This window comes from Globicephala melas, chromosome 6, assembly GCF_963455315.2.
Source record: "Globicephala melas chromosome 6, mGloMel1.2, whole genome shotgun sequence".
In the NCBI taxonomy this organism is placed as follows: domain Eukaryota; kingdom Metazoa; phylum Chordata; class Mammalia; order Artiodactyla; family Delphinidae; genus Globicephala; species Globicephala melas.
The window spans coordinates 14,382,148-14,409,935 of NC_083319.1; the positions used below are offsets into that span (position 1 = coordinate 14,382,148).

A 27,788-nucleotide genomic window follows, 5' to 3' on the forward strand; every position below is an offset into this window, starting at 1 on the left:
ATGGGGCCTGTCAGTGCCTGGGGCCTTGGGAATCAAGTTGGGCTTCTGGCTGTGGGATGTCTGTGCTCCGTGCAGAGGTTCACTTGTGTGGTAGGATGGCCTCCTGTGTGTTGGATCGAATGCTGTGAGTTCTCGGACCTCTGCACGTCCCAGCCATGCCTTCCAAAGACCTGGCCAGATGGCGGGCTGGGCGGTGTAAATTTTTACAATCTTTTTTTTTTAAGAAGCAAAACTCAACTTTTATTTGTAACTTTTTACAAGTAACAAGTTAAAAGATTTGTGGAAATGATCCAAAGTGATGAATTTTGTCTATAAATGTGGTCCAAAAAAATGATGTTGCAATTTTATTGCTATTTCCTAAAATGACATAATGTTCAAAATCCACTATTTTAAAATTATTTTTGTGTGAACGCTTTTTTCTCTTTTGTAATTTTAAGCAAGCTACTATAGGTTTTAAAATTTTCAAACAGTGACATACAACTTAAGCATTACACAATAACAGGAAATCTTTACAATCTTTTTGAAGGCCATTTGAAAAGAGATTTTGATGGTCATACAAATAATATTACTCTTGAGCCCGATAATCCATTTTGGGAAAATTTGTCCTGAGGAGACAACCCAGTGGGAGGAAGAAAGCTCTGGGCATGACGGTGTTTGTTGCCACATTGTATGTAATGGGGAAAAATTGGGAACAAGGGAATTATATTTGACGTTTGTTATCTCTTTGGCTTATTGCAACAAGCTTGTGATGAAGGTATTTCACAGGTGAGGAAGTGGAGGTTGGAGAGATTAACGACTTGCCCATGAGTTTAGCGTGATTGAGAAACAAAAAGAAGGCAAAATTGGGACTTCCTTGGTGGTCCAGTGGTTAAGACTCTGCGCTCCCAATGCAGGGGGCCCAGGTTCGATCCCTGATCAGGAAGCTAGATCCCACATGCCCCAACTAAGACCCGGTGCAGCTAAATAAATAAATAAAATAAAACATTTAAAAAAAGAAGGCAAAATTCAAACCTGGTCTTTCTGGTTGTAAAGCCTGTAGGCTTCTCCTAGAGCACACTGGATCCATAAGTGGGCAAGAGAGAAAGGGTTAAGTGATGGACTGTGAATCAATTCAGTGGAATTTAGTGCAGTCATTTTAAGTGATAATTATGTGAATTATGCAGCAACATGAAAATATTTAAGATATGTTAGGGGAAAACAATGGATTATACAAATTCACTTATGTTATAATTTTACAAAAAGATGTGTATTCATGAGCAAAGGCTGAAAAGAACATAAATAGAGTTGCTTTCGTAAGATAGTTGTATTCCAAGTGTTATTTGGGTTTTAAAATTCTGTCATTGCTACAGTATTGTTTGTTAATAAATAGATGTTTGCCTAGTAACAGTTTTCTGGATGATTTGAGGACACCGGGAGAGTACTGGAATCAGAAACTAATTCCGAAGTGTCTTCCTCATTGTACTAACCTCACTTAGTTGCTGCTGGCAGAATTGCCTTACCTGCGGTATTGTTTACCGGAGATGAACTCTGGGCAGCAAGATTTCATGGTTTTTTTGTTGTCTAGGTGAATGGTCTAACAGTTTTTGGACTTTCAAAGAGGATAAAAAATTGACAGAGGCCCGAAGATCTGCGTATTGAGGGCTTAGTGAGAACTGGATTCCTTTTGAAAGCTATCCTGTGTTTTCTGCTTGCTCCGTGCCAGGCTCTGCCAGGTACTTCAGCTCATTTACTTGTCACAACACCCCTGTGAGGTAATTGATTTTTATCCTCATTTTATAGATGAGCCAACAGTGACTCAAAGGTGTTAGTTTTCCCAAGGTTATGCGGCTGAACATCCGTTTCCTAGTCTGCTGACCCCAGGGCCCTTGCTCTTATTCCTTGTGCCTTGAATTGAAAGGTGATCTGGTGGGTGAGCTTCAGCTTTGGAGGCCCAGGCTCTTGCAAGCCGTTGAAACTGATTGCCAGAGTTAGGCACCTTGCTGAGAGTTCAGTTGGTTGGAGTCGTCCTGATTCTTTTTTATGTTGTTGGCTTTTGTTTTTCTTCCCTTTTTGATGTGCTGTAGGCTAGGAAGGCCTTTGATGGGGGGTGGGGTTGGAAGTGGGAATGGGAGGAAGCCATAATGACCAACTAGTAGCTCCTTCAGGGTCAGTCCCGCTGCTGAGCTGCGGCTGCTCCAGCTCCTGAAAGCTCCACCCCATGATCAAGTTGGGATGGTTCCCATTTCAGATGTTGCAGCTCCACAGTCACACTTGAGTTGCAGGAGCCGGAATGTGGCAGGTACAGTCTTGTGTTAGCTTACTTTTCTTTTTTTTAATTTATTTAATTTATTTTTAATTTTTATTTTTTTAATTTATTATTTTATTTATTTTTGGCTGTGTTGGGTCTTCGTTACTGCACACGGGCTTTCTCTAGTTGCAGGGAGCAGGGGCTACTCTTCGTTGTGGTGCACGGGCTTCTCCTTGTGGTGGCTTCTCTTGTTGTGGAGCATGGGCTCTAGGCACGCAGGCTTCAGTAGTTGTGGCATGCGGGCTCAGTAGTTGTGGCTCATGGGCTCTAGAGCGCAGGCTCAGTAGTTGTGGCGCACGGGCTGAGTTGCTCCGCGGCATGTGGGATCTTCCCGGACCAGGGTTCAAACCCTTGTCTCCTTCATTGGCAGGCGGATTCTTAACCACTGCGCCACCAGGGAAGTCCCTAGCTTACTTTTGAACATTGAGTTTCTGTCATATTTGGTGGGTTTTATATTTTGAGGTATTTATAACTGCTGTATGGTAAGGTGTTTCCAGTGTTTCCAACTCAATTTTTTTTTTTCATTTCTTGAACTTGTTTCAAGTACAGATGAAAAGTACAAATGAAAAGAATATTAATATTTTAAGTTCTTATGCTGTGCCAGGCACAATACTAAACATCCCAATTAATTTCCTTTAATCCTTATAATAGCTCTCTGAAACAGGCCTTATTATAATCCCATTTTTATAGATAAAGGAACTGAGGCACACAGAAAAATGAACCTGACTAAGGTCACATGGCTAGTAAGGTAGTCTGGACTGTATTCATTCATTAATTTATTCATTCGTTCAACAAATGTTGAATGTCAACAAATTCAACAAATGTCTGCTGTTTTCCAGACACTGTGCTAAAACCTCAGGGGAAATAGCCATGAGCAGATAGATAATGAGGTCCCTGCCCTCTAGAAGTGGATTATGTTCATGTGACAAGCATGATAGTAAATAACGCACGTGTAAGTAAATAGTATGAATACAGATTGTGACAACCTCTAGCAAGAAGACAAGAGGTCTGTGTTAGAGAGTAACTTGGTGGAGGTGGTGGAGACAGGTCTGCTTTAGAGCAGGTGACTAGGAAGGGCGTCTCTGAGGTGCTGACATTTGAGCTGAGATGGAAAGGCTGAGACTGAGCCACCCTGGGAAGTGCTGCAGGAAGAGCTGTGCAGGCAGACAGGGTGGCTTATGTGAGGACCAGAAGGGAGGCCAGGGAGGCTGGAGCGTTGCGGTGAGGGTGAGGGCTCTACCCGAGGCCGATAGCGGAGCCAGCTCACACAACCCTGGGGCCACGGCAGGAAGCTTTATTCCAAGAGTGATAGAAAAAAAGCAATGGAGTGGTGTTAACCAGATTTGTCTGACTCTGAAGCCTATGGATCTCTCCTTGCCTCACTTTGCCTTCAAGAAATTCTTAAATGTGTCCATTCATCCGGCCATTGGGTATTTAGCGACCATCTCTTATGTTTTAGACTAGAATACACACAAAGATATGGTTCCCCATCTCTTAGAGATGGATTGGGTAGAAAGGCAAATAACCCAACTGGTACAATGCAGTGTGATAGTTGCCATGATAAAGAAATTAGAGGGTGTGTGGCAACATTTAGAAGGACCCCAGTACAGCCTGATGGGGTAGTCAGAGAAAACTTCATGAGGGCAGTGGTATTAAGCAGAGAAATGAGGCTGACGTTGTTGCAGAAAAGATGTTGCCTGTATTTCATTGTATTCATTTGGGCTTGTCTGGCATTTGCAGTGACCTTCTGAAGGCTTATTTACCTTCCTCTCATTAAAAAAAAAAACAACAACTTCTTTACCTATAAATAGGACAAATATTCTTTCAAGTGTTGCTAAGAATTCTAGCAGTGCGCACAATGTGGGCATTCTAAGCCCACTCCATAAATAATTTATTGGTAGCCGAGTAATAGAATAAGGTTTCTCTTTATAGGAAGCATCTGGCGGGGTAGACTTTTTTGTTTGAATGAATGTTTTATGTGCTGTTTCCTTAAAACATTTAAAAGGAGGCTTTAACGAACCTACCGGTTGTTTCTTGCGCTGCTGTTCTTAGCCACAAAATTGAAACCTTAAGTGTTAACAAGGGGCCAGGGGCAGAGAGTTTGAAATATACTTAATGTAGAATATGTTAATCTCTTTCTTTTATCAGTCATAAAAGTATTAAAAAGTTTTTTAGAAAGAGTATTACATACTATTACCAATTATTTTTTAAAATGCTGAAGAAAAATGCCAATGAACGTATGTTTATGGTGATGTATTGGCATTCAAGTATGGCTATTAATATTTTGCTATATTTTATTTTACTTATTTTAAAATCAACTTTATTGAGATATAATTTACATGAAATAAAACTCACAAGTTTAATTTTTTTAATTTATTTTATTATTTTTTTTGTGGTACGCGGGCCTCTCGCTGTTGTGGCCTCTCCCGTTGCGGAGCACAGGCTCTGGACGCGCAGGCTCAGCGGCCATGGCTCACGGGCCCAGCCGCGGTATGTGGGATCTTCCCGGACCGGGGCACGAACCCGCGTCCCCTGCATCGGCAGGCGGACTCTCAACCACTGCACCACCAGGGAAGCCCTAAGTGTTGGCTGAGTTTTGACATATGTATAGTCCCTTGTAACTTTCGTCATAATCGAAAAAATATATATTTACTTATTTTTAATTTTTTTGGTATAGGTGTATACGGCTTTAGGCTCATGTGACTGTCAACCACAATCAGAATGTTCCGTAATGCCAAAAAATGCCCATGTGTTGCCTCTTTGTGGTCAGACTGTTCACCCCAGACCTCTGGCAGCTAATCCTCTGTTCTTAGTCCCTATAATTTTGCTTTTTCCAGATATGATATAAATGGAAGCATACAGTATGTAATCTTTGAGGCTAGCTTCTTTTCCTCACCATAATATCTTTGAAGTTCATTCATGTTGTCGTTTATCACTGTAGTTGAATATTTTTCCATCATATGGATGTACACTTTATTCATTCACCCTTTGAAGAACATTCAGGTTCTTTCCATGTTTTGGTGGTTATTAATAAAGCTGCAGTAAACATTCCTGTGTACTTTTTTTTGTGTGGACATAGGTTTTTGTTTCTCTAGGGAAAATACCTAGGACTGGGATTGCTGGGTCATATGGTACGTGTAGTTTTTTTTTTTTTGGTAAGAAACCGCCAAACTGTCCTCCAGAGTGATTGTGCCATTTTGCATTCCCATCAGCAGAGTATGAGAATTCCATTTGTTCCACATCTTTATCAGCATTTGGTATTGTTAATTAAAAAAATTTTTTTTAAGTCATTCTAATAGCTGTGTAGTGGTATCTCATTGTAGTTTTAATTTGCTTTTTCCTAATGGCTGAAGATGTTAAAGATCTTTTCTTGTGCTTATTTGTCATCTGTATATCTTCTCCTGTGAAGTTTCTTTTCAAATCTTTTGCCTGTTTTTTGTTTTTCTTTTAATTGAGTTTTCTAACAATTACATCTTGGGAGTTATTTATGTATTCTAGATGCAGTTCCTGTCTTGGATTTGTGATTTGCAAATATTTTCTCTCTGTGTAGCTTGTCTTTTCATTCTCTTAACACTGTGCTTTTCCAAAGCAAACGTTTTATTTAGATTTTGATGAAGCTCAGTTTATTGATTTTAAAAAAAGTTTTTTATGGATCATATTATAGCTAAGAACTCTGCGTCGCTGTAGGTCCCGAAGATTTTTCCCTGTGTGTTCTTCTGAAAGGTACTGTAAGGTCGAATCTTAACAAACGGCATCACGAAACAGAGGAAAGCTTCAAGTGAGCTTTATTAGGGAGCACTCCCGGGCGAGGTTCACTGGTCTGAGAGAAAGGGGGCCAGAGAAGTCGCACCCGGGCGAGGGTTGGGCAAGATTTTATAGGGGAAGAAGGGAAAGGGGTGTGGTGAATCTGGGAGGGCGCAGGGTATTCCTTATTTGGTGGTCTTTTCGGGTATCCTGGGGGACCGTTAGACCCGCCCCTCGAAAGGCGGGAAGGCTGGGCTGGGTTCAAAGTCCCCAGGTCAGTTCCTGGAACTGGGTGGTCCGGAATGTCTCCAGGGCAGTTTCTGGAACTGGGTGGTCCGGAGAATTTCGGTCTGATGCAACCTGTGAATCTGATTGTGTTCCCCTGCCTCAGGCCAGTTGGCCTTACAGGTACAATTTTACGTTTTACATTTAGATCTGTGATCTAATTTGACTTAATGCTTGTTTAAAGTATGATAGATCAGGGTTCATTTTTTTGTAAATAGTTGTTTGATTGTTCCGATGTCATGTGTTGAAAATGAAAACACTATCCTTTCTCTATTGAATTGTCTTTGCACCTTTGTCAAAAATCAATTGGCCATAGTTGTATGGGTCTATTTCTGTATTCTGTTTCACTGGATTCTTTTTCAAAGTTGTTTTCACTCACCTCTTTTACTGTTCCAAATAAATTTCATAATCAGCATGTCTTTATCTATAAGAACTCTTGGGATTTTGATTGGGATTGTGTTAAATCTATAGATCAATTTGGAGAGAATTGACAACTTTATTATATTGAGGTTTCCAATCCATGAATTTGGTAAGTAAGTTTCCTCACATATTTAGGGTCTTGATTTCATCAGCATTGTGTGCTCTTAAGCATATGTAATGTTTTATTAGGTTTATACTTAAAAATTTCACTGTTTGGAGATATTGTAAATGGTATTTAAAAAATTTTCAGTTTCTGATTGTTCATTGCTAGTATATTGAAATATGATTGATATCTGCAAGTTGACTTTGCTAAACTCACTTAATGAATTCTGGGAGCTGTTTTTGTAGATTCCTTGGGATTTTTTAATATGTATGGTCATTATATGCAAATAAAGATTGTTTTATTTCTTCCTTTCCAATCTGGATGCCTTTTGTTTTCTTCCCTTGCCTTACTGCGCTGTCTGGGACTTCAAATACAGTGTTGAATAGGAACTGTGAGAACCGATATCCTTTCCTTATTCTTGATGTTAGGGGAATAACATTCAATTCTTCATCTTTAAGTAAATATGTTTTTTGTAGATGTGTATTTTTTTGTAGACATTCTTTAGCAGATAAAGGAAGTTTTCTTTAATTCCTAGTTTGCTGAATTTTTATCCTGAGAGGCTGTTGAGTGTCAAATGCTTTCTCCTGCCTCTGTTGATGTGATCGTATGTATTTTTTCTTCTTTAGTCTTTTAGTTTGGTGGATTACATGGATTGACTTTGGAATATTGAAGTAACCTTACATTCCTGGGATAAATCCCACTCATGATGTGTTAATATGTTTTTCCAACTCGTTAAAATTTAGTTGAGTATTTTGTGTCTATCATTCCTGAAGGATTTAGTCTGTAGTTTTCTTGTAATATTTTGGTCTGATTTTATGAGGGTAACGCTGCCCTGACAAAATGAAGTGGGAAAGTTCCCTCATCTTCTATTTTCTGGAAGAGATTGTGTAAAATTGGTAGAAATTTAGGTATTTGGTGGAAATTGCTACTGAAATCATCTTGATTTGGAATTTTCTTTTTTGGAAGGTTTTTTATTACAAATTTTAAGTTTTTAAGTAGCTATAGGACTATTCAGTTTCTCTTATTTCTTCTTTGGTGAATTTTGATAATTTGTACCTTTGAAGGAATTGTGTTATTTCATCTAAGTTCTCCAATTTCCATGCATAGGTTTGTATGCATTATTTTCATATTATCCTTTTAATTACTGTGGAATCTGTAATGATAACTCCTCTTTCATTCTTGATATTGGTAATTTATGTCTTTTTTTTTTGCCAGTCTTGCTAGAGGTATGAGTTTCATTGATCATTTGAAAAGAGCTATCTTTTTTTTTTTAACATCTTTATTGGAGTATAATTGCTTTGCAGTGGTGTGTTAGTTTCTGCTTTATAACAAAATGAATCAGCTCTACATATACATATATCCCCATATCTCCTTTTTAAATTGATTTTTCCCTATTGTTTTTCTCTTTTCCATTTCATTGATTTCTGCTCTTATGTTTATTATATCCTTCATTCTTTTTGCTTTGGGTTTATTTTGCTCTCTTCATGGTTTCTTAAAATAGAAGCTTAGATTATTGATTTGAGATATTTCTTCCTTTTTAAAAAAATTTTTATTGGAGTATAGTTGATTTACAACGTTGGGTTAGTTTCCGCTGTACAGCAAAGTGAATCAGTTATACATATACATATATCCACTCTTTGAGATTCTTTTCCCATATAGGAATACAGAGTATTGAGTAGAGTTCCCTGTGCTATACAGTATGTCCTTATTAGTTATCTACTTTATATATAATAGGTATATATTTCTTCTTTTCCAAAGTATTTAATAATATAAATTTCCCTCTAAATATTACTCTAACTGCATCCTACAAATTTTGATTTATTTTCATTTTCATTTATTCAAAATATCTTTTGATTTTTCTCTTTTACCCATGGATTGTTTAGAAATGTGCTATTTAATTTCTAAGTACTTGGGAATTTTCCAGTTTTCTTTCTGTTACTGATTCCTAGTTTATGTCCATTATGGTCAGGGAATATAGTTTGATTTTAGTTCTTTTAAATTTGTTAAGGTTTGTTTTATGAGCCAGGATATCTTGGGAACTGTTCCACGTTCACTTGAGTTGCTGGGTAGAGTATTTTTATAAATTTATTTATTTTTGGCTGTGTTGGGTCTTTGTTGCTGCGCACGGGCTTTCTCTGGTTGCGGTGAGTGGGGGCTACTCTTCGTTGCGGTGTGCGGGCTTCTCATTGTGGTGGCTTCTCGTTGCGGAGCACGGGCTCTAGGCGTGCGGGCTTCAGTAGTTGTGGCACATGGGCTCAGTAGCTGTGGCTCATGCGCTCTGGAGCACAGGCTCAGTAGTTGTGGCGCACGGGCTTAGTTGCTCCGCAGCATGTGGGATCTTCCTGGACCAGGGCTTGAACCTGTGTCCCCTGCGTTGGCAGGTGGATTCTTAACCACTGAGCCACCAGGGGAATCCCTAGAGTATTTTGTAAGTGTAAATCAGATCTAGTTGGTTGATGGTGTTGCTCAGCATTTTTATATTTTGTTTATTTTTTTGGTCTATTTTTTCTTTGAGAGATGAGTATTGATGTCTCAAACAATAATTGTGGATTTGTTCATTTCTCCTTTCAATTCTATCAGTTTTTGCTTCATGAATTTGAGGCTGTAATGTTAGGTACATACACAATTAGGATTGTTATTTTTCATTATTATGTAATGTCCCTTTTATGCCTGAATACTTTTCTCAGATATGAATAACCATTCCAGCTTTCTTTTAATTAGTGTTTGCATGGTACCTCTTTTTCTAACTTTTATTTTTAATCTACCTCTATCATTATATTTGAAGTGGGTTTCTTGTACACAGCTTTGGGTTTTTTATCCATTCTCATAACCTCTGTATTTTAATTGTTGTGTATATCATTTACATTTAACATATATCAATGTATTTTAATTTAGGCCCACCATTTTCTTACTTGTTTTCTGTTGTTTCTTCTGTTTTTTTTTGTGGTACGCGGGCCTCTCACTGTTGTGGCCTCTCCCGTCGCGGAGCACAGGCTCCGGATGCACAGGCTCAGCGGCCATGGCTCACGGGGCCAGCCGCTCCGTGGCATGTGGGAATCTTCCCGGACTGGGGCACGAACCTGTGTCCCCTGCATCGGCAGGCGGACTCGCAACCACCATGCCACCAGGGAAGCCCTGTTTCTTCTGTTTTTGATTCTTCTGTTTCCCGTTTTAAATCTTCTTTTGGATTATTAGAGTTATTTTACTGTTTCATCTAAATTTATCTATTGAGTTTTTGAACATATCTCTTTGTATAGGTTATTTTAAAACATTAAAGAATTTTTAGTGGTTGCTTTAGAGATTATAGGAACTTTTCATTTCACCATAAGTGAAATGTAAAAACGTTGCCACACCTATCCCCAGTATATTTTATATCCAAAAACATTGAAAATACCACCAGACTATGTTTTAACTTTTGCTTTACTGTCATAAATGTTTTAAAGAACTTGAGGTGTTTTCATTTCTACTGTTCTTCTAGATAGTTATCTAGATATTTATCATTTTTTAAAAATTGAAGTATAGTTGATTTACTACCATTTGCTTTTCTCTTCCTTCCTTCTCTCTCTTCTTCCTTCATTTCTGAAGTTTCCATCTCTCTCTGTAGTCTCACTTCACTTTGGTCTGAAGAACTTCCTTTAGCATTTCTTTTAGAGCAGATCTTTTGGCAGTGGATTCACTTGGTTCTCCTTCATTTGAGAATGTCTTCATTTTACCTTCACTGCTTAAGAATTCTAGCACGACAATTTCTTTCAGCATTTTAATAATATTGTTCCACTGCCCTCTGGCCTCTATGGTTTTGACTGAGAAATCTGCTGTTATTTGAATCTTTGTTCCTCATAAATGTGTCATTTTTCTCTGGCTGCTTTCAAGAGTTTTTGTTTGTTTGTTTTTGTTTTATGTTTTTTGTCTTTATTTTTCAGTGGTTGCTAGATGTGAATTTCTTTGAACTTATCCTGTTTGGTGTTTGATAAGCCTCTTTAGTCTGTATGTTTTGTGCCTTTTTCAAAAGTTGGAAAGTTCTAAGTTGTATTTCTTCAATTTTTTTTTTTATACTACACTCTCCTAATTTTCTCCTATTTTTCTGGGACTCTGATGAAAGACCTTTTGGTATTGGCTCAGAGGTCCCTGAGGCTCTCTTAATTTTTTCTTTTCTAAGTTTTTTCCCCCCTGTTTTCATACTGGATAATTTTTGTTGATCTGTCTTCAAGTTCACTGAGTATTCTGTCATCCCCATTTGTTGAGCCCACCCAGTCCATTTTTATTTGGTTTTTGTACTTTCCATTTCTAAAATTTTTATTTGGTTCTTTTCTACGTTTTCTGTTTCTCTGCTGAGACTTCATTTTGCCATTCATTTCAAGACAGTGCACCCTATGTCTTGGCATTTTGCCAACACCTTAATCACTTGACTTTAAACCATGTTTATGAGTCTTTTTGTAGTTACAAGTCTTACATTTTGATATAATCAAATCATATAATTTATTCTTCATTCTTTGTGCATTTTGTTGACCCTGTCTTAGGCATCCTCTATACAGTATTTTATTTCATTTAGTACTGACAAAAGCGTATTATCTCTATATTATAAGTGAAGAAACTGAGGCTCTGAAAGGTAGCAAATCTAGGGTTACTCTATGAGAAGTGTTAGGATTGAACTTAGTGTTGTCTCCAAAGCCCCTGATCTTTCTGCTTTGCCTTTGAGAACTGAGCTGGAGTAGTGACTTGGAGAATGGAAGGGGAACAACAGATGCATGAGTTATGGCCTGGGCAGACACACTGGGTTTAATACAACATCATCAGCAGTCTCTTCACAGTTCAAATAGTCTTTAAAAAGGATGCCTTCATCTAATATTATTTTTAAGTTATTTTTTGTTAGGAAATTTATACTAAAAAAATTCAAAAGGTAAAAAGGTTATATAGCATATACTTCCAGATACATACCATTTATATCAAGCAAGTAAGCATATCTTCCCCTTACTTTTCACAATGGTAGCCTGCCACATATAATATTCTATACCATAGTGTTTTTGTTTAACAGTGTGTCTTGATAACTTCCTTTGAGTACACAGAGTGATCTCTTATTCTTTTTAGTGGCTCCATAAGATTCTGTTGAGTGGCCATATCATAATTTACTTATAACCATGGACTGTTGACTTTCAAAAATGTGAAAAATGAACTGTAACATACATGTAGGAGCACGTTTAAATCACGTGAGAACGGTTCAATAAATTATCAAAAAAGTGAACATAGGGCTTCCCTGGTGGCGCAGTGGTTGAGAGTCCACCTGCCGATGCAGGGGACACGGGTTCGTGCCCCGGTCCAGGAAGATCCCACATGCCGCGGAGCGGCTGGGCCCGTGAGCCATGGCCGCTGAGCGTGCACGTCTGGAGCCTGTGCCTCGCAATCGGAGAGGCCACAACAGTGAGAGGCCCGCATGATGCAAAAAAAAAAAAAAGTGAATATATAAGTAGCTTTAGTGTGTATGCTAATTTCTGTTCTTGGAGTTAGGTTAACCTGCTTTAGAAAGCTTGCTGGTTGTTACACACAAGTAAATCAGGTGTTTTCTGTAGGCAGTGAGGTTTACTTGACACATCATAGTCACTGGAGCCAGACAGGGCAGGATATGAATCTCAGCTTTTCCACTGGTTATGTGATTTTTGATCATGTGTATAGCGGGGGTAATCTGCTCTCAGAGTTGTTTTAGGGGTGCAGATATTGTATTTAAATTACCTAAGCTCAGTGTCTCTTACATAGCAGGGTCTTGGTAAATACTAGTTTTCTTAATCTGTTTTTTTTTTAATTTCCAACTTTTAATTTTAACAAATCTTAAACTTATGGAAAAGTTGCAAAATAGTACAACAGACAACCATATATTCTTCATCTAGATTTATCAATTAATATTTTGCTACATCTGCTTTATCTCTTTTTTTTCCCTCCCTCCCCACTTATTAGAGAGCTAGTTGCAGGCATGTGACATCACCCTTAAGTACTTCAGCATGTATCTCTTACTTAGGATATTCTCCTACAAAATCATAATACTCTTACCTTATATAAAATTGTTATTCAGATTCCCCCAGTTATCTCCATAGAGCTTAAAAAAATTTCAAGATTCACTATATGATTTCACTGTACTTAGTAGTCAGGCCTCTATTACCTCCACTTATTTAGAAGAGTCCCCCAGCCATTTTTGCCTTAAGATTGTCATTAAAATTTTTGAAGAGTCCAGGCCTGTTGTTTGTAGAATGTCTTTCAATTTGGATTTGTTTGATTGACAACTCTTGATTAGACGCAAGTTAAAGGTTGTAGGCATTTTGGGAGTTCCCTGGCGGTCCAGTGGTTAGGACTCGGTGCTTTCACTGCCGGGCCTGGGTTTGACCCCTGATCGGGGAGCTAAGATCCTGCAAATGGTGAGGTGCGAGAAGAAAAAACAAAAAGACTGTAGGTGTTTTAACATTTTAAATGCAATTGCTTACTTTCAGTGATTTAGTTCAGGAGGCACGAGATGTCATTTTGTTCCACCAGGAGGTGGTATTAAATAATTCTCTTGATTAGGGTGGTGTCTAGTAGGTTTCTAAATTGTGAAGATACTCTCCTTTTGTAAATAACAAGCCATCTGTGGGGTGGGAATATCGTGGCTTCCAGTGTTCTTTCACCTGACGCTTTACGCATTGATGATTCCTGCCTGAGTCAGTTATTACCATAGCAGTTGTATAAGGGTGATTTTCTCTTCCTGTTATTCTTCTACATTTATTAACTGGATTTCTTTTGTAAAGAAGAGCTTCCCCTTTTCCTTTCCTTTTCTTTCTTTACCTGTTTACTCACTGTCAGTGTGGAGTCATGAATCCTCTCTCCACTCAGTCATCATGCATTTCAGTGCTCAGATGGTCCTGAGTTTGGCTCTTACTTCTGGGTTAGTACAGTTATAGCAACGGTAAGCTTTTACTCCATTTGTAGCCTTGGAAGCTATGGGGGTTCATGCAGGTATTGTCCCTTAGATCTTACTTCTGATGACCCATCTGTTCTTATTTTCTAGCAAATCACTGAATTGAAGAAAGAAAACTTTAACCTAAAGCTCCGCATCTATTTCCTCGAGGAAAGGATGCAACAGGAATTTGATGGCCCCACTGAACACGTCTACAAAACCGTGAGTGCCCTGCTTCTTGCCACCATTCCCAGTGTCTTTTCTAACAGTCAGTCCAAGCAGAAGTTTGATGAATATTTGTTCTCAGAGTTGGCATGAGTAGAGAGCACTGCTTTCACTTCATTTGAATTGATTACAGGGAGCATGAAGAGATAATAGGATGACCTTAATATTAAGCAAAAGGCGATACAAGATTAATTTTAAGGGAGTCCTTCTCTCTTCTTAAAGTGGGAATTCTGATTTACCATATCTCAATTGCCTTTTTCTCATTATCTGTAATTTAGACAAAGACAGTGAAATGGTAGAATGTCTTTGGAATTGAATCCTATTGTTACTGACTAACTTGTGTAACTGTAGGCAAGTCACTTCAGCTCTCTGGGCTTGCTTCCAGAGTTAAGTGATAATCCCTCTGTCTTGGGGTTATTTGTGTGGATTAAAATGAGTTGACAGATGAAAAGCCTCAGCACCCAGTCAGCGCTTGACAATGATCATCATTGTCTTGGGGCTTCCGTGGGCGGCCCGAAGGTAGGCTTGTCATTTTTCCTGTGATCTGACTCTTCTGTATTCCTGGTGTGCCTGCTTATCACTGTCAGAAGAAAGAGTCTATTCCTATCTCAAGTCTTGACCTGGAGGTCTCCGCCTGAAAACAAACCTTGGTTCTGAAAGTTGAAAAAGGAACTTGGCTTTCTTGAAGAGACATGAGCACAAACAATATTTTAGTGCCCGTTTCTTGACTTTCTCTAGGAGATTAGCCCTTGGCCTGAGAATTCTTCCATTTTTTCTATTCGGAAGTTTGCACCAGTGGAAGCTTTTGAAGGAGGAAAAAGAACTCTCCTTGAGTTTTAGCGGACGGACTTAAATGGGCTTGTCTTGAAGAGGGATTGTACTGTACTTCTGGGCCTTTTCAACCATTGAAAAGCTCCCTTGTCCCTCAGGACACGATTTCTCTTTCTTTATTGTGGGAGAGAAGGACAGTGAGGGTCTCCCCTTCTCTGGAAGGAAGTGGTGGTGCAATCAGAATTTTAAAGAAAACCCAGTAACCGAAAATATTTTGTATGCAAGTATAATTATCATGTATCTCAGAACGAATATGGGCGTTAGGACATCAAAGGAAGTTAATTGCCTACTCCTGGTCGGGCACCTGTCCTGGGCATTTGTGCATTCATCAGCTTGTTTTAATTCTCAAGACGGTCCTGTACAATGGAGGTGGTCCTCGCCTTGCAGGAGAGGCAGCTGAAGCTCAGGGAAGATCAGCAGCTTGCTCCCTGTCGTATAGCTGCTGTGTGAGATGGGTTTTGGGCCCGGGTCTGCCTACCTCATTCTACTACACAGTTTCAGCTCTTCTTTTCCACTGTTTGGCTAGATGACTTGATTTAATTATACTTTTATTTAAATTTTAATTTTTTGGATAGGTGTACATGGTTCAAAATCAAAAAGCGTAAAAGGTATACACTGGAAAGACTTTCTTCCACCCTTGTCTCCTAGATTCCGTGGATCTAACCAATATCATTCATTCCTCAGGCAGAGAAATTTTATGTGTACACAAGCAAGCACTGTGTGTGTACGTACATGTGTACAGACCCCCTTTTCACATAAATGCGAGCATGTTCGCTTTGCACCTCACATTTTTCCTTAACAGTATCTTGAATATCTTTCCTTAATAGTGGTTTAAGAGCTTCTTCATTCTTTTTTATAGTGATATTCCATTTTATGCTTATAAGGTGTCTTGATTTTTGGTTTAGACACTATGGTCGCCATGTATATAAGTTTATAACTTGAAGTATTGAGCTTGCAAAAAAAAGTCTAGTGGACCTGTTAGCAGTCCATTCTTTTAAATTTGCTGGGCTGGGGTGCCGATTGGTTCATCAGAAAGCAAAGCACTTAGAACATGATATCAGCTGTTACATAGAAGCCCTCTGCCCTTCAGAGAGCTGGAACAGGAATCTTCTCTTTGAAGGGTGTTTCTGCAGTTTTCACAAAACCACAGTTGAAGACATTGTGCACTGTCACTCAGTGTCCTTTATGCCAAGATCAGTTTCTTCTAGAAAAAGTTCTGCTGCAGAGATGACTTCTTTAGTTCCTGTTGTTTGACAGTGAAAAAAATAACACAGTCTGAGCCTTGTCTCGTAGCCTCTTCTCATTTGTTAGTTCATTCAATCCTCAAATCCACCATGTCAGGTGGGCTTCATGTTTTTCGTGTGACACTTGAGGGATCCGAAAGGAGACACCTGCTCTCTGACCTCCTGGGCTTGTGTTTCTAAGGACAGTTACAGGCTCGCACTCGCACTTTCATATTGGGTGTGAGCAGGAAGGCAGGGCCTGCGTCTGCCTCGTCTACCGTGGTGGCCTTGGTGCTTAGCCTGTGCTTGGCCTGTCACAGGGGTTGGTGTATGTCTGTGAAGTGAAGGAATGAGTAAATAAACGAGTATCCACTGACTTGCCACGGTTTCCTCCTGGGAAGGAGTGGAGGCAGAATTTGAAGCCAGGTCCGTCTAGTCCCAAGGCTGTGGTCTTTCCATTCTGGCTGACTTCTCAGTCAGGGGTGCTCTTCCCCCCAGGGCTCCTTGGCTAAAAGGAGGTAGACCTGTCCTCGGAGATTGTAAATTTTACCGGAAATGGTATTTTTATTTAAAATAATACACATGTAGTGTGGAATAAAATGTAAAGTTGGCATAAATTATTAAAATAAAGCAGGAGCAAGATTAGAGAAATCTTGGATTTACAGCAGTCCCCTGCAGGCTGCGCACTCAGACCTTCCTCTTTACTGCATGAATTCACCTAATATTCCGTCTGGGGTACATCTGTGGACTGGTTTGCGAAGCTGATCTCTCCCCGCTGCCTCACGTTGTGACCCGTGTGCCAAAGAGTCTGTCTTTGGATTCTCACGTGAGTTACAAGCCCAGGACCATGTGTGTCTCCCTTCGTTCCAGTCACTTAAGAGGAAGACGGCTGGGGAACACTGTGGTGTCCCCTCTAGACAGCGGGCCCTGTGTGGTCACGGCTCTTTGGGGAGGGAGCACCCTGAGATCTTACACTGAAATGAGACAGGCGGTGATGTGGCTTCCTGCTCATCCATCCACAGGTTTTATTTTTTTGATGCTGTAACACATTCCCACTGCTACACCACCACATGCATGATTGCAAACAACCAGAAGTAATTGCCTTGGAATGGTAAAAGCAAGCTGCAGAATTGATTGTAAACTTGCCTGGTGGAGGGCAAACAATTTTTAAATCAGCCTCACTTGTATGACATTTATGCCTGAACGTTTGAATGCTCTGGCTCTTAGAAGCTTGGAAAATTTACATAATTGTTCCAAGCCTTGAGAAATCCAAGGCCTTCTTTGGAGCCCACCAGTGTTCAGTAATTCCCTTTTCCCTGTGCCCCGAGGCTAATGAGGGTTTGAATCTAATATCTGTCTATTATGAGCATCACGGAGCCAGTCCGTGCTGAAAGCAGGTTTCCCACTATAGGCATTCGGATGTCCTGTGCTTCACACTGTTTCTTTTCTTTCCTAATCTTGTCTGGAAGAACATCGAGCTCAAGGTGGAAGTAGAGAGTCTGAAGCTGGAGCTCCAGGAGAGAGAGCGGCTGCTCCTCAAAGCCTTGTGAGTACCTGTCCCCCTGCCGCGAGCTCACAGGTCGCCCAGGGTTCTGGTGGTGGAGGCTGGGTGCGTCGGTACAAGAGAACCTTGTGTTTCTAAGCCAGTTCTTCTCCAGCGGGGCTCTGAGGACCGCGAGGAAATTTACATTTTTATTTAATTATTTTTCAACAAACTTTTAAAATGTAGCATACTTACAGGAAGATGAACCGATCGTAAGTGTACATACAGCATGATGATTTTCACAAAGCAGGCACAGCTGTGGGCCACCTTCCAGATCAGAAACCAGAACATCACCAGCCCCCCGGACGCTTCCTTTGTGCTCCCAGAACTTACCCTTCTCCCTCAAAGATAACCGCTGCTCACCGCTAGCATCCGCATTGCTTAGTTCTGCCTGGTTTTGAACTGTATAGAAAAGGAATCGTACACTGTGCACCCGCCCTTTTGTGTCTGGCCTCTTTGCTTAGCCATGTGTCTGTGAAATCCATCCCTGTTGTCAGTTACATCAGCAGCTCCTTCATCTTCATTGCTGTGAAAGGCTGGGGGGCCTCGGGGTCCTGAAGGACTCCTGTGGTGGGTGAGGCAGGGGGGCGGAGGGTGGGGCTTCGACCAGAGGAGCGCGTTCTTGCGTGTGTTTTATGTACTAGGGTCCCTTGTAATATTTAGTTTATAAGAGGGGTTCTACTGCTTTAAAAAATTGGAAAACTATTACCTTAGTCAGTCAATCAGTTAATTAATTTAAATATTTATTGAACAACAAGCACAGTTCAGAGGATACAGTCTGTGACTCAGTTGGTCATTCATTCATTCATAAACATTTCTCACGTAAGTGTGCCACACGCTGAGGACTTGAGAAGAGATGTCCCTTCCCTCAGGAGCTCATTGGAGACGGGTGAGCCTGTGAACGGGGTATGCTGGAGGTGCAGTGACAGAGGGCGTTTGTGGGCACGGGGTGAGGCACCTAAGTGTGCTGAGTTTCGCTTGGTGAGAGAGGAGTAAGACTTCCCAGAGTTGACCCACCAGGGACCTGGCTGGAAGCTTACATGGGAGCGCTTCATCTGTCCTAGCAGCAGAGCTCCTGCTGGGTACGGCTGCCCAGGGGCGTAGGGCCTTTGGCCTAGGGCACAGCTGCACTGCTCTGGGCCAGGCCACACAATTCCTTTTATTGTCACACAGCCAGCAGCCGGCATGGACTGCTGTGGGCTCTGAGTAGACTAGAGGTTCCCTGGCCCAGGCTTCTCTGAGTTACGCTGACTGTGCACACGTGGTATTTTCTGAGTGAGTGAGTGATGAATGAATGAATGAACAAACTAGATTGACACTTTTTTCTTTTTGGCCATGCTGCTGGGCTTGCGTGATCTTTGTTCCCCATCAAACCCGGGCTCAAGGCAGTGAAGGCGCCGAGTCCTAACCCCTGGACTGCCAGGGAATTCCCTTAACACGTTGTTTTTGTTGGTTGCCTTTGTTGTTGTTGTTGTTTGGAAGCACATCGTTCTCTGGGCAGGAAGTCAAATTGACTTTACCAAGCCTAGAAGTCAGTAGCAGAATTCTGTCTGTTTCCTACTCTGTTCACCCTGCCTGCTGCAGATCTCAGCCAGGACTTGTTTCTAGCCAGGCGTGTGCACATGGAAACCCGGACTCAAAAAGGCCACGTGCGTGCCTCAGTACCAGCGCACCGAGCTGAGCGTTTGGGGGCTGGTGCCCGTGTTTGTATGCACAGATTTTCCAGCTGCCCAGACTGGTGTCCAAGGCCCTTTTTGGTCTGACCAGCTTTATTAATTTATTCAGAAAATATTTATCAAGCAGTTGTCGTGTGTGGCACTGGCCTAGGTTCCTGGAAATAGAGCCGTGATCCAAACAGACACGTGGGGCTTACATTCTGGAAGGAGTGATCGGGATAGAATACTTGGAGTAATAGATATATAAATACAAGTTGGGAAAAGAGCTGTGAGCGAAAGGGAGGAAGCTAGGAGAGTTAGAGCAGCAGGAATAGGTCCGTAGCTGTAGGTGTGTGGCCGGGAAGGTGGCATTTGAGATGAGATTGGATCTGGCGGTAAGTAGGCCTTGACCAGGGGGAAAGGGTGGAGAAGGTGTTGAAGGAGGAGGGACTGTGCAGGTCTCAGGAGATACGACAGGTCTAGGGGGCTCAATCTTGTCTTGCAGGGTCTTGAGGCCTCACTAGAGATTTTGGTCTTTATCCTGAGATCAGATGGAAAACAGTCATGGGTTTTAAGCAGCTGACACAATCAGGGCTTTGTTTTTTCAAAGGTCACTCTGGTTGCTGAGTGGGGAATGTTTTGTGGAGGGAGCCAGGGTGGAAGCAGGGAGTCGAGTTAGGAGGCTGGGCCAGTAGTTTAGGCAAGAGATTCGTGATGAGCTGCATGGGGGGACTGGGGAGATGATTGGGAAGCAAAGTCCACAGGGCTTGGTAATGGTGGGAAGGGCGATGTCAAGGATGCCTTCTAGGGCAGGGGTTCTGTTTAAGAAAGTCACAGTGACTTCACTGCTCCAGCTTTCTCTCCACCAACACTTTATCCCAGTAGTGCACAGGTACTGAAAATGTCCTGCCCCTGCTGCTCTAGCTTTGCCTTGGCAGGTCTCTTCTGCTTCCCGTCCCCTCCTGGCCCAGATGCCTTTCCTGTCGCCTCCCCTCCGTAAAGGCTCATGCTGAGACCCGTGGCTGCCCGTGGTCCACATCTCAACCTCTGTACAGACTGCTCTGGCATATAATGGCAATCCCATGTGTATGTAACACTTTACAGTTTATAAAACGCTTTCACATCCATTTATTGATACATTCCATCATTATCCTGGGAGCTAGGCAACTTTCTAGGAAAACCTTTTGTAGCGGGGGGAACTTAGGCCTGGAGACGGGAAGGACCATGACAAAATCACTTAGAAAGATCAGAGCTGGGATTAGAACTCAAGTCCCTGACTTTTAGCCTAGCACTAGGTTTCATGTTCTTTATTTTCCTGTATGTGATTCTCACTTCTCTAACATGACTGTACATCTTGTGAGGCCAAGAGCCTGCTCCCCTACTTGAGTGGAGATGGGGCCAGTGAAAGGGGCAGGGGCTCTGGGTTGGCTCTGCCAGCAGGTGGGTCTTTGGCTTCTGAGTCTTGGCTTCTCAGCTGTTCCTACTTCATGGGGCCTTTGTGAGAATTACCTGCCACAGGCTAGGTGCCCTGTCCACCACACGTCTGCTAAAGGTGCCTTTCTTTACCCCGAAATGCCCAGCACCTGTCACAGGAAAAGCCCCTGCTTTTTCTAAAAAACTATAATTAGAATGGAAAGAGTCAAGAGGAAATGTTGAGGGTTAGAAAGGGTAGTGAGGGTGGTGTTTATAGACAGTTCTGTCTTGTATTGGGTGGAAAGCTGGATTAGACCAGTTTCTGTAAACCTTTCCTCTCCTTAGGCCTTGCTGTCTATCTCATCTGTTGCCCCAGATTCTGTAAAGAGAGAAAGGGCAGAAGGAGAGAACGAATGTTTACTGAGATCCTGCTTTGCCCCAAACCCTGCGCCTGGCGCTTGACATGCTTTATTGCAGTTGATTTTACAACAGCTGTTTGAGGCAGCCAGTGTTCCCATTTGAGTGGAAAGAAAACTGAGGCTCAGAGGAGTAGGAAGTCTTGCCCAGGTTGGTGACAGAACTGGGACTGGCCTGGTCTGAGCTCGCTCTGCCTTGCTCTGGAGTAAGTATATAGTTTGCCGGCTTTCTATTCTTGTATTTCTCACTTACAGTAAGGGGGCATTAAAAACGAAAGCAGACATACTGTCGGGAGTAAATTTTATCTCTGTGGCTTTAAAACACAAACAAAAACAATAATTCCATCAGTAGGGGAAAATTGCGCCATACTGCTGAGTATAAATTTTATTGCTACAGAGATACAAAGGTGATAAATGAAAAGTTGGAACATTTGTTATTGGGAATATATTTTATTGGTGTAACTAAAGTGCAGCCAAACTGAATAATACCAGTACTTGTTAAAAATTGTAGTCAGCCCCTCGACGATGTATATGATTCAGACTGCAAAACAGAAATGTTTGATCTGGGCTGATAGGCGGGAGCCGGTGTATTTGCACGTACTGGGTGGTGGAGGCGGGGGGAGGGGGAGGCAGTCGAGCAGGCCATTTTCTAGAGCAGTCTCTATGAAGCCCAAGGGCTAAAACATTTCTGGTGGTTAGTGGAAATTTGGGACTGGAAAAATCCTGTGTCCAAGGCTCAGGAGGGAAAAGCTTCTAGTACAGAAATCTTCCAGCCATGTATAATGCCTCTTGAGGAGTGATGGAAGTGATTGTGAATCATTGTGAATTCCAGACAGTACTGATCAGGAAATGAGCTGAGGGAGTGGCGGCTCAGGACGTTTCATAGCAGTGATCAGGAGGTGACCGTGGTGGTCTTACTTCTGGCCAGAGAGGATCCATTCTCAGCTCAGATGCCAGCAGAGGCGGTGGAACGAGGCCTCTCACAGCGGCGCAGCAGGGGCCAGTGCTGCGGTGGCCTCGGGGACAACAGGCCAGCAGGTAGCATTCAGATCAGAGAGGAAGGGCACCGCGCTACGGCCACCACATGTGTTAGCACATTAGTTCTAAGAGCTAATCATCTCATTTTTCAAATGAGGAAACTGAGGTGTAAGAGGTAATTTACCCAGAGTCACGCTGAGGACATAATAGAGTCAAAATTTGGAAGCAGATCTGTTCAGCCTCAGAGCCCCTGTTCTTTCTTTCCAATTGTTCACATTGAATTCCATTAAAATGATATCATGACACTGGGGCCTTCTGAAGGCTTATTGGTGAAAGGAAACAAGATATGAATAAAGTCTTTATTTGCAGGCGACTCATGTTCAAGGCAGCAAAGATGGCCCTCTTGACTTTGCATTGTTCTCAGTCAGAAATTCACATGGCCTGTGCATGTGAGTGTCTGATCACGTGGCCCCTCTTTGGAAAAATGTTATATACCCTTAAAGTAGGGCATGGGAGGCTGGTGGTGAATAGACTTATCCTTTTGCAGCTTTTCTGAAAAGCTAGCTTTAGGTGGAGCCGTCTCCTTCATCATTCTGCCTTCTGGAAACCCGCAGTCATTTTAGAAATCTGATGAGACGTGCCTCTGAGTCTGTGTCTCACAAATTCACATCCGGCGCTGTTTTTCGAGAACCAAAATGAAAGGCGTCTGTGGTCGTAGCGCTGTGTCTGGTGTTGGTGGGCCAGCCCCAGCATGCTGGTCAAGCAGAGAGAATGTTCCACGATGCCGGCGATGTGAAGTCTGCCTGTTATGTTGGAGGTGGTGGAGGGCGGGTAACCTCCTCTCCTCAGGCCCTCAGTTGCCGCTCGTGCTTGCCGAGTGGTCGTGCTGTGTTTGAGATGCTCCTCCCTCCAGTGGCAGAGGACCTTTACCTGCAGGTTTATTTTCGTTGTCTCCAGCTCCTTGCGCACTGGTTTGTCACACCAGCGCCCTGCCTTTCCTGCCGCCGGTGGAGGTGTGCTTTATCGGAACTTTCGTGGTGGGGAATTCGGCAGTAGCTGTCGAGTGTCTTAAAAACGAGCTTATCCTTTAACCTAGTAATTCCCTTTCTAGGAGTTGACCCTAAGAAGATCACTGGTTAGTAGGCGAACTATATGTATATATCATATATATGTGTTTTATTTATTTATTTTTTAAAAAAATTTATTTAATTTATTTTTGGCTGCGTTGGGTCTTCGTTGTGGTGTGCGGGCTTCTCATTGCGATAGCTCCATCTTGTTGCGGAGCACGGGCTCTAGGCACACGGGCTTCAGTAGTTGTGGCACGCGGGCTCAGCAGTTGTGGCTCGTGGGCTCTAGAGCGCAGGTTCAGTAGTTGTGGCGCATGGGCTTAGCTGCTCTGCGGCACGTGGGATCTTCCCGGACCAGGGCTCGAACCCGTGTCCCTTGCGTTGGCAGGCGGATTCTTAACCACTGCGCCACGAGGGAAGCCCCTATATATGTGTTTTAATTGAGATGTAATTGGCATATAACATTGTGTTAAGTTCAAGGTATACTGCACGGTTGACTTGATACATTTATATATTGCATTATCTGTGCTTTTGAATTACAAATCTTAATTAAAAAAAAAAAAAAGCTCAGCACAGGTCTGTGGGAGAAGTGACCAACAAATATTCTTTGTCTCTTTGGAGCGGTTGGAATCACCATCTGACTGTCACTCTTGTGCATTTTATGCCTTTGCCTCTTTTCACAGCAAAGCAATTGAGAGCCTCACCGCAGGGGGTGGCTCTGAAATTCAGCGGGTGAAGGAAGATGCTCAGAAGAAGGTGCAGCAGGTCGAAGAGCTCCTAACCAAGAGAATACTCCTTTTAGAAGAGGCAAGTCTGGACTTCCCTGGCCGTCCAGTGGTTAAGACTCTGTGCTTCCACTGCAGGGGGTGTGGGTTTGATCCCTGGTCGGGGAACCAGATCCCGCATGCTGCGTGGTGCGGCCAAAAAAAAAAGAGAGGCAAGTCTGAAAGCCCTGAGGAGAATGTGTTTCCTACAGCGGGTTCGTAACCGAGTGGGCAGAATTTTGTTCCTCTTGTCATAAACTGTCAGGGTTTCAGCAGGGAGAAGAGCCCCCCCTTGCTGAGCACCCCTTGCGCTCCAACCCCGGTCTAGGCACTTTGCGTATGGAATTTATACCCTTACACCCTGCGCGCTGGCCTTTATCGTCTCCATCCTCTAGATGAGGACACGGAAGTACAGAGAGAAATACTAACTAGTCCACGTTTAGTCCCGGATTTAAGTTACAACAGCTGATTTTACAGCCTGTGTCCTGACTGCAACACCACCCTTCTTTTTATCTAGTTTAGTTCCTTTACTTTAGAGAAGAGGGAGCTGAGGCCTGAGGCCCAGAGAGGGGAGGCGACCCGCCTAACACAGCTAAGCCTGGAGCCAGGTTTCCTGACTCGTAGGCCATGCGTGGCCACGTAGCCCCTGTCCCCAGAGCCCAGTCTCCATCCCTCCATCCCACCTGTGCCAACTGCCTGCTTCCTCTCGGGGAGCCGTTGTGTGTAGCTCTTCTTTCCCCCCATTCTCAGCCTGTGGTGGGAATCAGGGCGCTCCTTGGCCACACAACTTTATCTCCTAGATGTTGAAAAGCTTTCCTCCATATTAAGCTCATCATCGAGTGATACCAGTTCCTTTTAATTCTTGATCTTTGAAGTCTGTTGTTTCTCTACCCAAAACCCTGATTCTTCTTGGCAGATAAGAGGAGAAATGACACCACAAAGCACTTCTAGATACAAAGAGCAGATTCATTTGTACTGTATTTTACAGCTTATAGTGGTCTTTTCCATTTGTCATGTTCACATCAGCCCCCTGGGGGTGTGTAGATCCTAGGTCCAAACTACAGACGAGACCGGCTCAGAGAGCTGGGAAACTTAGTCTTGGTCATAGCAGTAGAGCTGAAACCAAAAGGAGGGTCTGCTGAGCCCGAATTCTGAACTTTAGTTAAAATGTAATTCTGAGACTTCTAAGAGACTTAATCTGTTGGTTCAGTCATCTTATTTTTCCCAGTAAGTGCTTCCCCAGGTTTTAGGGTAGCAGCGTGACTGACAGTACCGGGCTGAATCCCTGCTCTATCACTAGCTTGTCACCTTGGAGAAGACATTTGCCTTCTCTGAGCCTCTGCTGCTTCATCTGTGAAATGAGGCCAGTGGTGTCTGCCCTGCAAGGGTAATTGTAGTACCCGCAGTGAACTAACGATTTATGGGGGGCTTACCACGTCTGAGGCACCCTTCTCAGCCTTTTCATACACTGACTTAGTTTATCCCTTCAGTAAACGTATGAGGTAAATGCTTTTACTATCCCTTTTTAGGAACAAAACCAAAAACATGATGACACAGGCACAGAGTGGCCAAGTCACTTGGCGCAAGGTCACCCAGGTAGTAAATGCCAGGTGGTCTGGCTGTAGAGCCTGCATTCTGGGCTGGTCTAGCCTCTCTGTCAGTATGTAACTTTCTAGGATTGAGTGAGGATCAAAGATAGTATAAGTAAAGCTCCTTGCTCAAAGCACCGTGGAGGGAAGGGCAGGGAAGAGGAAGCCAGCGTATTTTGAGCTTCCTGTGACGCAGCAGGCATTTGACGGTCTCCCAGCAACTCTTTGAGACGGTGGTTATCCCTGTTTTATAGGTTGGGAAATGGGCTCAGAGAGGTTAAGGGACTACTCAAGGTCACCCAGCAAGTAAGTGGTGGGAGAGCTGGGTTTTGAATCCAGTTCGATTTGCCTTTCATCTTTGTGATGCAGTCAGAGGCAGCGGCATGAGGACTTGGAGACTCACATCTGCTATCCGGTCCCTTTCCTGAGCACCAGGACCTTTTTCCCCAACACAGACGCTGCCTGCGTGATTTAGGCAATTTCCTTTTTGGCTTCTCTGAGCTCTCAGGAAGAACATAAGAGTTTTTTACCACCTAAATCACCTTGGAGATACAGAAAATGCACTTTAGAGTTGTGTAGTCATTATCTTAAAAGTAGTGAGGGGGCAGTGGGGTGTGGGAAGAATTTGCATGGAGATTATGGTGACTCCTAGGAATTTATGTATGATTAGGTATCGAGAGGCACATTTCTCCTCGTTCTCATTGAAACTGTAAATATTGATCAGATTTTTCAAAACCCAAAATACGGTTCTTGTAGAGTCTTTTCCATTGGAAATGCCTGTTACTCTTCAGGATACAAGAGGGGAAAAGTGGCTGGTGAATGTATTTATTACTGATTCTCCCCATGTGTAGTACAATTCAGAGAGGGGAAATGTGCTGGAGAAAAAGTCATAAATATTTATATTTTAATCCAATTTCCTTTCAAAGTGTTCCCAATTGTATTGAAAAATAGCATCAAATGCGTTTAATTTAACTCTAGGATGTGAAAGTCGCCGAAGCAGAGCTGGAAAAGGCCTTTGCTGGAACAGAAACAGAGAAGGCTCTTCGGTTAAGCTTGGAAAACAAGCTTTCAGAGATGAAGAAGATGCACGAGGGGGATCTGGAGACGGCTCTGGTCCTGGAAGAGAAGGACAGGTCTGGCTCTTACCCCTGTGATGCTCTGACATCCATTTATCTGGCAGCATGATCCAAAAAAAACGGAAAGAGTTGTTGCCTTCCTACCCTTTTCCCCTTCTTTTTCTACTTGTTCCCCATAGTGAGAAAACTAGGGATAAAATCAGGGTGAAAGGGAAAGGAATAGGGTAGTGATATGAGGACAGAGATAGAATTAGTAGACAGAAGTTCCTGCTGTAAAGTTCTACTCAGATACTAAATTTAGCATTCAGGTTTTGGCTATAAGCTTCCTGGTAGCCAAAGGAAAAAGGGAAAAACAATTTTGGTGGACATAAGATTCACATTGCTCACAAGACAAAACAAGCTAGTAACTCAGGAGAAGCCCAGTTTTACTTGTCATTGTCAGAGAGACATTTCTCTTGTAGATTTTCCCAAAGGGAGTAGTAAGTGACTCCATCCCCACAGTAAAATACTAGTGAATTTTTTGTGACCTGTTTTCCATCATGTCTTTTAATGCAGTCTGAGGGCCCAGATTAGTACAGTGCGAGGGACCAAAACAATGTAGACCAAGTACAGAGCTCTTCAATGGTCCAGAAATAAAACATGTGCCGTTTGGTCCAGAGAAGTGCGTGGGCCATACGGCTTTTCGGCAATCTTAAATGCCCTTTATGTCTCGCAACCAAACTTTGAATCAAAACTGGTCAGGAGAGGGTGGAGGTTTTATTTTTTACCGTTTTTGCATTTTGATACTCTTGCCTTGCTTTGGTGGTTACTAAGTGGAAGGTTGAGTTAACTAAACAAAAGTGAGACTTCTGGCTAACCTCTGGCCCATTCATTGAAGAGCCAAGCTAGTTTGGAAGTCGGCAGAAATTGTTCTAAAGCGCGATCAAGGAACTGGAAGAGTACAGCCTGGCCGAGTGTCGTGGTCTGGAACGGGGGCGGGGCGATAGGAGGAGCTGGGGAGAGGGAAGCTGGGGCAGGTCCTGTGGGCCTTTTGGTAGAGTTTGGGTTTTGTCCTCAGGGCATGTGAGGAGCCACTGAAGAGCTAAGGATGGGGGTGGGGGGAATGACAGGATCAGATTTAAATTTCGAGCCCTCCCTCTGGCTGCCCCCTGGAGGATGGGTTGGCAGGGGGATGATGCTGAAGTTCAGATAAGAGGTGATGGTGGCGAGGACCGAGGTGACAGAGCTCGGGTTGGGGGAAGAGCAGGCAGAGA

The 27,788-nt window shown here is 42.6% G+C and overlaps 1 protein-coding gene across 3 annotated transcripts in view; it reads left to right on the forward strand.

Moving 5' to 3' along the window:
- CDK5RAP2 (CDK5 regulatory subunit associated protein 2) overlaps window positions 1-27,788 on the forward strand; it is a 181,933-nt gene that overhangs the window by 18,064 nt on the left and 136,081 nt on the right. For all 3 annotated transcript variants that reach the window (XM_030858863.3, XM_060300553.1, XM_060300554.2), the window contains exons 4-7: window positions 13,867-13,977; window positions 17,504-17,580; window positions 23,790-23,913; window positions 26,438-26,592. In XM_030858863.3, the coding sequence (XP_030714723.2) occupies window positions 13,867-13,977; window positions 17,504-17,580; window positions 23,790-23,913; window positions 26,438-26,592 (467 nt within the window). The remainder of the gene's footprint in view (window positions 1-13,866; window positions 13,978-17,503; window positions 17,581-23,789; window positions 23,914-26,437; window positions 26,593-27,788) is intronic.